The sequence below is a fragment of the Poecilia mexicana genome, unplaced genomic scaffold (genome assembly GCF_051168715.1).
Source record: "Poecilia mexicana isolate PSO_F unplaced genomic scaffold, ASM5116871v1 scaffold_14, whole genome shotgun sequence".
NCBI lineage: Eukaryota > Metazoa > Chordata > Actinopteri > Cyprinodontiformes > Poeciliidae > Poecilia > Poecilia mexicana.
Window position 1 is genome coordinate 23916946 of NW_028263383.1, and position 9308 is coordinate 23926253.

General features: G+C 42.7%; 1 protein-coding gene and 1 long non-coding RNA gene across 2 annotated transcripts; one reads left to right on the plus strand and one right to left on the minus strand.

Moving 5' to 3' along the window:
* Positions 1-5599: 5599 nt before the first annotated feature.
* LOC148155564 (uncharacterized) lies at positions 5600-6565 on the minus strand. Its single transcript, XR_015765239.1, has 2 exons — positions 5864-6565; positions 5600-5737 (listed from the first exon to the last, which is right to left on the minus strand). It is a non-coding gene; the product is annotated as an uncharacterized LOC148155564 (long non-coding RNA).
* A 722-nt stretch (positions 6566-7287) lies between these two features.
* Positions 7288-8618, plus strand: LOC106904520 (uncharacterized protein C11orf87). Its single transcript, XM_014968887.2, has 2 exons — positions 7288-7551; positions 7879-8618. The coding sequence occupies exon 2, from the start codon at positions 7990-7992 to the stop codon at positions 8392-8394; it is 405 nt and encodes a 134-aa protein (XP_014824373.1). The 5' UTR covers positions 7288-7551; positions 7879-7989; the 3' UTR covers positions 8395-8618.
* The last annotated feature ends 690 nt before the right edge of the window (positions 8619-9308 follow it).

Here is a 9308-nt window from a genome sequence, read left to right on the forward strand (position 1 = left end):
TCTCTAGTCCGAATGACATCATAATGTCAGTGCTGTAGATCCTGGTGGTGTGGATCAGTGAGTCGATGTCTCGCTCGCTCTTGGCGTACAGCTTGATGTCATCCATGTAGAGGAGGTGACTGATTGTGGCCCCATTCTTGAGTCGGTATCCGTAGCCAGTCTTGTTGATGATTTGGCTGAGGGGGTTCAGGCCTATGCAGAACAGCAGTGGAGACAGAGCATCTCCTTGGTATATGCCACATTTGATGGACACTTGTGCAAGTGGTTTGCAGTTGGCTTCAAGGGTGGTTTTCCACAGCCCCATCGAGTTTGCAATGAAGGCTCTTAGAGTCCTATTGATGTTGTACATCTCTAAGCATTCAATGATCCAGGTATGTGGCATTGAGTCATAGGCTTTCTTGTAATCAATCCAAGCGGTGCACATGTTGGTGTGTTGGGTTTTGCAGTCTCGGGCGACTGTGTGGTCTACAAGGAGTTGGTGTTTGGCTCCTCTGCTATTTATGCCGATGCCCTTCTGTGCCGTGCTCATGTATTTATCCATGTGCCCGCTTAGCCGCTATGATGCCTGACATGAGCTTCCATGTTGTAGAGAGACAGGTTATTGGCCGATAGTTGATGGGACTGAACCCTTTGAGGGATCCTTCTGGATCAGGATTGTGCGCCCTTCAGTTAACCATTCAGGGTGAGTCCCATTTTGTAGCAGCTGGTTCAGTTGAGCTGCCAGTCGCTCATGGAGGGCAGTGAGTTTCTTTAGCCAGTAGGCATGGATCATGTCAGGCCCTGGTGCTGTCCAGTTTTTCATACCCGAGACTCTTTCTTGGACATCTGCCACAGTGATGGTTACCGGGGCTTGTTCAGGGAGGTTGCTGTGGTCCTCTCGTAGAGAGGTTAGCCACTGTGCATTGCTGTTGTGGGACGCCTCCCTTTCCCATATGCCTTTCCAGTATTGTTCAGTCTCCAGCCTTGGTGGGTCTGCTCTGTTGTTATTACCCTGCCATTGAGAGTACACTTTAGCTGGTTGGGTGGAGAAGAGCCGGTTAATCCTCCTGGCTTCATTCTCTCTTGTGTATCTCTTTAGGCGGCTGGCCAAGGCTTGGAGCCTTTGTTTGGCAGTTTCGAGTGCTTCAGGTATGGGCATCTGGCTGTACTTTTTGGGTACTGATCTTTTCATTGCACCCCTTAGGAGCTCTGACAGTTGGCTCACTTCCCTCCTTGTTATCTTGATCTTAGCCTCTAACCGTCTTTTCCATGGTGAATATTGGGACTCATGGTTGCTCTTATAGCCAAGCATCTCAAGGATCACTGATGCTGAGTTGTATATCAGTTCATTGGTTTCAGTTATGGTGTTGGTAGGGATCGTTCTCAATGCTGCATTCACATCTTCAATGAGACTTTCTGATGGTACTTCACTCAGCCATTGTAATTGGCATCGGGGTTGTCTGGTGTTCATTCGGGCCATGATTCTCTCTCTCAGGTCAGTTGCTGCCTCGTTCAGCTCAGATGGTTCGTTCATTACTGGGGCTACATACCCAGTCTCTGGGCGGGTAGTTGTAGTTAACTCCCTTCTGACCTGGCGTCCTGGCTCCTCCCCTTTGTGTTGTACCTCGTCAATCTCAAGTTGTGATAGCAGTTGCCGTCTGCGGATGTTGGAACACTGAGCTACTAGTTGTTTGGCAGTTAGTGTCGACTGGGGATGTTGAAGTAACCATTCCACCCTCAGTCTTTGCATGTAGCCCCTCTGACTAGGGTTACTTGAGTAGTAGCATTCCAACAGATCCATGTTTTCATCTCTCGCCCATTTCCGTCTTGTTCCAGTAGCCCATTTTTCATTAAGGTGCTCTGGTTCCCCAGCACCTGACGCAGACCTTGTTTGGCTGGGCGACGTCTGAGCCAGCATGTCGTGCTTATCAATGTCTCTCATGGTATGAGGTAGGCTATATAGCTCCAAGGGTCTTGCCTAAGGACCCACACTGCATAGCTCAATTTCACTGTTGTAACTTTTTGCCCCAGCCTGGATTCAAACCCGGGTCTCCCGGGTGGAGGACTGGAAGCCCCGAGATCGAAGTGGGGAACACCCCCAAAGGTGGTGGAGAATGACCGAGCAAAGACCTCTTGGACTTCCAGATCCAGACAGACAAGATGGTAATGGCGAACCAACCGGACATTGTGGTGGTGGATAAAGAACAGAGGAAAGCCGTTGTGGTGGATGTAGCAATACCAAGTGATTACAACATCAGGAAAAAGGAGCACGAGAAACTGGAGAAATACCAGGGCCTCAGAGAGGAACTGGAGAAGGCCTGGAAGGTGAAGACCACAGTGGTGCCTGTGGTCATCGGGGCCCTCGAGGCAGTCACCCCCAAACTGGAGCAGTGGCTCAAACAGATCCCAGGAACAACATCAGACATCTCAGTCCAGAAATGTGCAGTTCTAGGCACAGCCAAGATACTGCGCAGAACCCTCAAGCTCCCAGACCTCTGGTAGAGGACCCAAGCTCAGAACATACCAAAGTGATGGTATGTCCATGACTTTGGGTAACAAAGCCATGGGCATACCAAAATTGGAATCACCTCAAAATTGGCAACACACACACACACACACACAATTTATTTATTTATTTATTTATTTATTTATTTATTGTGTAGTAAATTTCTTAATCTGGGAATTTCGTACTACAAACAAGCAAGGTGGTATGACAATAAAAAAAAAATACTTGGTAACACTTTATTTGACAGGGTGTGCATAAGACTGACATGACACTGTCATAAAAATGACAACATACATTCATATTGCCATGAACATGAAGGAGTCCTTATGAATGTCTATGAACGTTGTCATGAAGTGTCGTTTAGTAAGTAATGCAACTTTTAAAGGAACTTTTAAAGCAAAGTTGGCAGTGCCATTGAATTTTAAATAGATCTTTCAGCTGTAGGGATAAGATAATTATACTGATACTCCCAAATCCAAATCCTGCTTCCAGATTTCTTAGCCTACTTCATGTTCTCAGACAGGTTTTGTTATGTTTCGTAGTGAAAGTTGGATCAAAATGCACATTGTGGTTGAAATGATACATTAAATGTATTAAATAAGCAATAACTTACAGAAAACAGGATCTTGAGTGGATGAGAAGAGTAATTACAGAAAGATGTTCGTGACTATAAATAGTTGAGAGACATTTGACTAAGTATTAGTCTGGTTTTATGTAAATATTTATTTGGGCCTGTTTGTATAATTTAGAAAATATAGACTTGAGAAAATCCACAATAAATTCAAACTTTTGAACTCAGAACTTCCTTTAAAAAAATCAAGCAAGTTGTACATGTATAAAACCATATTACTCCAGATAAAGAATTATTCGAATAAATAACTCAAGATCCAGGAGCCAAATCCAGCAAACCGTAGCTTTTTATGTGGCCCATAAATAGAATCTTCAAGATAACAGTTGTGTGCTTAAATATTATTTTATCAATAAATCAATGAAGTTTTTATGTGTATACTGCCAAATTACATTAGTCCCCCAAGTTTGAGATTCTGCGATCGCTGAAATTCATGTAAAATCAACAGATTTCTGCGATAAACTCAGTTATGCATAAGCTCAAAAAAGTGCAAATTTTCTGCTTAAGTGTTAACATTGTGTTAAAGCACTAACTCCCACTACAGGTGGCAGTATTTTTTACTCTTACATTGCTTCCTCGTCTTACTGGATATCACACTATAATCTGTGATTGATATGAAATAAGGATGAACTGATAGATTATTTTTCACTTCCAATTTTTTGGAAGTGAAATCTTGGGCCCCCTGACAAAAAATTAGTTTGGGCCCCCCTGTGCAGCTGCTGTTACAATTTTCTGAGTCTGTTTGACCCATAAAAAGCATCACAGTTTTAAAGGCTTGCAACCACCTTGCTTTCTGTGGTCCAATACTAATAGTAGCATAATATTTACTGCTCATGAATTTAACATCCAACAGTCCACATCCAGTATGCAAGTAGGTTGCTTAAATTTATTCTATTAGTTTTAGATACTGAAATGTCTCCCCATGAGCAACAGTCAAAAGCAACATGCAACTTCACATAAAGCAATCCAGACTTGGTAAAATGCTATGTAGTTGCATTTTATTCAAGCTCCAGTACATAACTTTAATAAAAAAATATGTTTTCTCCATATTTGTTAAAGCTGTCACAATGTCGTAGCAGTTTGTTATGAGACAGATAATCTGTGAAAACAATCAATCTCCTCCATCTCCTTCCTGAATTACTATTACTGGTTAAAGTAATGCAACGTTCCGACCAAAACAACCAATCAGAACCAGTAGGCCACTCTTAGCACTGTGAATTAGCCTCATTCACTCACTGCTAAATGTGCTAATGGTGGAGAAACAACTCATCATTACAAGAAACCGTTTATCTGCCATCATTGGTAGCTATGCTAACTAAACTGAGCATTCACAGTTTGAATCTGCACAGCTCTGTGCTATGCTAGCTGCAGCACGGCACAAATCAAGGGGGAGGAAGGATGAGAGCAACATGAGATTGTGATTGACAGCACTAAAACTCTCCTTCCACTGACTGGTTGTTTCTAGAGAACCATGGGAGAAAGCAGAGGAAATAGATTTTTCACAGATTATACCATACTGTCACAACATAATGACAGTTTTAAAAAATATAAAAGTTACAAACTGCAGCTTTAATTTCACTAAGGAGAGAACAGGTCAGGAGGGACGTGGGTTATCTGTTAAGTGGTAAAAGGTACAGGGACAAGTTAAATATATGAATATGTTGGTATTTTTTTTTCCTTAATTCATTAAATACTAGTGAAAAGGTGGCAAACAGTAGTTTGTAGCTAAGCTAACTATGCTAAATGGTTGATAATCTCACACAGTCAACTCACCTCTCAGAGAAAAACTGGGTAATAAATTAACACTCTCGCCTTTCTCTCTCTCTCTTTTTTTTTGTTTGTTTGTTTTTTTGAAAACCTGATCTTATAACTATAGTAACTGCCATAATCGTTTGTGTCTTCCATTGTCTGCTGTGTCACGGTGAAGTCTTCAAGCAGGAACGAACCATGTAACGCAGATTGGGGAGTTCAGGGCAAAAACGGATGTGTTTTTTGATCTTGGAGTGGGAACATTAAATTTTTACTGCTAAAAACAATCTTTGAAAATACATTTTGTCATTGACAGGGCCCCGATTTTTTTATTTTTATTTCTATGAACAAAAAATAAATAATTAAATTGTGGAGGGGCCCCTGTTGGTCAGGGCCCCTAGAATTGTCATCACTTTTCCCCCCTATACCCCGCCCCTGCTTCCAATACCAATACAGATATCTAAGGTTTTGTATCAGCCGATACCAATCCAATACAGAAAAACGGTGTTGAATTGACTTAAAATATTTATTTTTCTAATCATAGACATAACTATACTGAATTACATTTACGTATTTGATAACTCTGCACCAGCACACTATAATAATAATTTTTTTGAGCCTGAGGGTTTGTTTATTCCCTCATAAACAAACCCGGAGTGTTGCTTTAATTATTTTATGCATGTGTAGCGTAGTTGAATCTGCGTTGTGTCTTGTGGGAATAACAGCCAGACAACAGCTGATCTTGAAGGCACTTTTAATATTCCTGCATTAAACAGCAGAAAAAAAAGTCAAAAACAGGCTCTTTCTCCGCACGGTGCTTCACAGCGCCTTCTCCCACGGAATCCGAACAGAAAGAGCGCGACGCGCGTGTGCAACTTAATGAATAACAAAGCCCAAAGATGAGCATAATAATTTTAAACAGTACATGAATAACAAAAAAAAAAAAAAAAAAAAAGAATTAGACAAAATATTCAAACCAAAAGCAATGAAACATCACATACCTGCATTAAACAGCAGGAAAAAAAAGTCAAAGGCTCTTTCTCCGCACGGTGCTTCACAGCGCCTGTTTAACAAAGTTTGAATGCCCCAAAGCACATTATTTTACAAGCACATATCACTTATACTTAAAATACACTTATTAAACACAGAAAACAAAACTTCATACCTTCTCCCACGGAATCCGAACAGAAAGAGCGCAACGGAGATCGTGGGAAAACCTTTCATGAATTATAGTGGTATGCCCCGTTAATTTTTCTTCTTAAACCCCAAACTGACACTCAAAACAACAACATATGAACTCAATATGTTTAACAGTAGAGATAACAATTTACATTTTCATTTATAACACACCAAATTTAAATAAAAATAATAATTTTGAAACAGGAAGTTACCCGCTGTTTACAATGGATCTGCCGTCTTTTCAAAATAAAAGCTGGTACTATTCAGATGAGTTCCTACCGGAATAGCGTCACGCTTGGCAATCTAGTGTAATAACATCACACTGCTACACGTTTCAGAAATCCTTTAATTTCCATGGCAACCAAAACGCCTGGGTGGACCAGGACCCTATATGAGGCGCAACTCTTCATCAAAGCAGCCCTCCTCTGCAACTCCTCCACTCAGATCAGCTCCTTAGCCAGCAGAAATTAGCAAGCATTTTGTGGAACTGCCCATTTGCTGAGCTCATTATACGAGCTGCTTCTCAGTGCAATGCTGGTAAAAACACTGCATAAGGGTTAATAGAGGAGCCTTGTTGCGACAACTTCATAAAAACAGAGCTTCAGAAACAGCAGGAGTTCTTAAAGAGACAAAGGGCCAATTTCAAGACGTTAATTTACAAAGGCAAATTTATTTTAAGTCACATTTGCAATATAGAATTTCATAACAACTGAAGGTAACTTAGTTGTTTGATTGTGCTATGAAATGGCACTATGTGCGGAAAATACATAATAGTTTGTTAATGTATTTTCTCAATACATTCTGTGGCCATTTGAGAACATTCATGATCTTGAAATGGCCCAAAGTGAAAGTTTGACACCCTGGAACAAATCCTTCAAAGGCTAAAGTTAAGGCATTCAGATCAAGAACTGTACTTAATTTCACTCAAAATTAGACTCAAATCTGTAGATTTGCTGGCCACACCCTCATATGGGTTTGTAATCTAAAACCAAGGACCATAAAATACTTTTATGGTCCTTTTTGGGTATGATTTATTAATATGCAAAATGTTGAACAGGGGAGGCATCGGTGTTTTACCTCTTCAGGGCTGGGGGGTGGGGGGGAAGAACCCACCCATCTCTGCCAGCTGACTGGTAGGCTGTCCGGGAGCTTTAATGCAGCTGCAGCTCCATTCAGATGCTGAGAGGAGCAGCGGATCGCCAACGGAGGAGGGGACTTTTTGTCTTGCAAAGGGGGAGGTGGAAAAACCAAGACAGCCCATTTTTAATCGCATTTCGCTCCCGTCCTCACTTTGATGCGTGCTGAGGGATTTTCCAGCTGCCTGTAATTGTTAGTGAGGAAGCGCTGCCCTGGATGCAGACAGAGGATTGCGGCAATCCAAGGCACCCTGAATGATCGGATCTTAGCAGCACCAGCAGCATCTCATTGTATGAAATGCGTCACCACGATCCGGTTTACACATTTCAGCCCTGCACTGACAGACTGTTTTATGTGATGACTACTTTAACAGGTAAGAATTCCGCCTTTTATTGGATTTCTTTTATATTTAGCGTAATTATTTCAGACGTTATTATCTGCATAAAGCAGTTTCTCGTCCTAAAACGCTGCAGGAATGAATAATCTTACAGGCCTATTATTACAGTAGAGCTACTGTCCCGACTTTTCAATGTTGGCATTTAATTCAGCGCCTGTTTTTTCTTAGCCAGTAGAGCACACAGTAATTGCTCACGCAGATCTAATTATTGTACCCAGAAGCAGGTCAAATTTGGATTTGGTGACAAGTTTTTTTCTTCCTGTTCTGGCTCAGCGGGTCACATATGTCTTCTTATCCGTGCAGGTAACCACATGTGCGGGCCGGTGTCACCGCGCTGAGCCCAGAGAGCACGAAGGGTATCAGGGGTCAGTGAGAGAAGAGTGCTCGGCAGCAGGGGAAAACCAGGCGGACCGAATGACGTCCAGAGTCGCCGAGGCCTCTGGGCTGTCGGCGCCTCCGCAGCGCTGCCTCGGCGGTCTCCAGCCCAACAACGGCACCTGCGCGGAGCAGCTCAGCGTCAGCCTCTTCCCGCCGCTTTCTTCCACCCTCGCGCTCCTCGTGCTGGTGGCCGTTCTCGTGGGGATCATCCTCGTTTCCCTAGCAACGTTCCTCTTCCACAAGAGGAAGCTCCGGAACAGGAAGATCCAGCGCGCGCAGGAGGAATACGAGCGCGACAGTCGTAGCCCCGCGCGCGCAGGCCCCGGCGCCGGGGAGCCCGCAAGGCCGTGCGTCATTGTGCGACCGGTGAGGCGTGATGAGAAGCCCTCAAGCCGGAGCGTGGACAGCGAGGACAAACAGACAGTTCCACTTGATTGTTAACTCCGAGAAACTTCAGGGAATGAGACTGTGGAATAAACCGGAAAAGCAATAAGGCACAAAGAAATCCCACTTCTCCCCACATCGCTGCCGCTTGTAGACGACTTAGATACATTAGGGTTAGAAAGCAGAACACCGAGCAGACTAATAGACCTAGATATAACCGCAAACTTTCATCATTTCAACATTTCATTAGTAAAGGGCCACGCTACATCAACATTAGAAAAGCAGATGAGAGTTTGGGTAAATATGGAGGCTCACCATTAACCTCAATAATATTGGTTTGGAAGAAAACTAAGATGGGTGTTCTACGATCAGTGGCACCCCAAAAAATTTTTATTGGGGTTGCAAAGGTGAGGAAAAAAATATACTATATATATATATAAAAAAAAATTCCCCTCTCACCCTCCGTGGGTGGTCTCTTTCATCCTCTGAGCTCGGGTCCTCTACCAGAGGCCTGGGAGCTTGAGGTTCTCCTCCAGTATCTTGGCTGTGCCTAGAACTGCACATTTCTGGACTGAGATGTCTGATGTTGTTCCTGGGATCTGTTTGAGCCACTGCTCCAGTTTGGGGGTGACTGCCCCGAGGGCCCCGATGACCACAGGCACCACTGTGGTCTTCACCTTCCAGGCCTTCTCCAGTTCCTCTCTGAGGCCCTGGTATTTCTCCAGTTTCTCATGCTCCTTTTTCCTGATGTTGTGGTCACTTGGTATTGCTACATCCACCACAACGGCTTTCCTCTGTTCTTTATCCACCACCACAATGTCCGGTTGGTTCGACATTACCATATATATATATATATATATATATATATATATATATATATATATATATATATATATATATATATATATATATATATTTAAGGGCTGGAACTGGAACAAATAATTCGATTAATCATTAGATAAATGATAAAT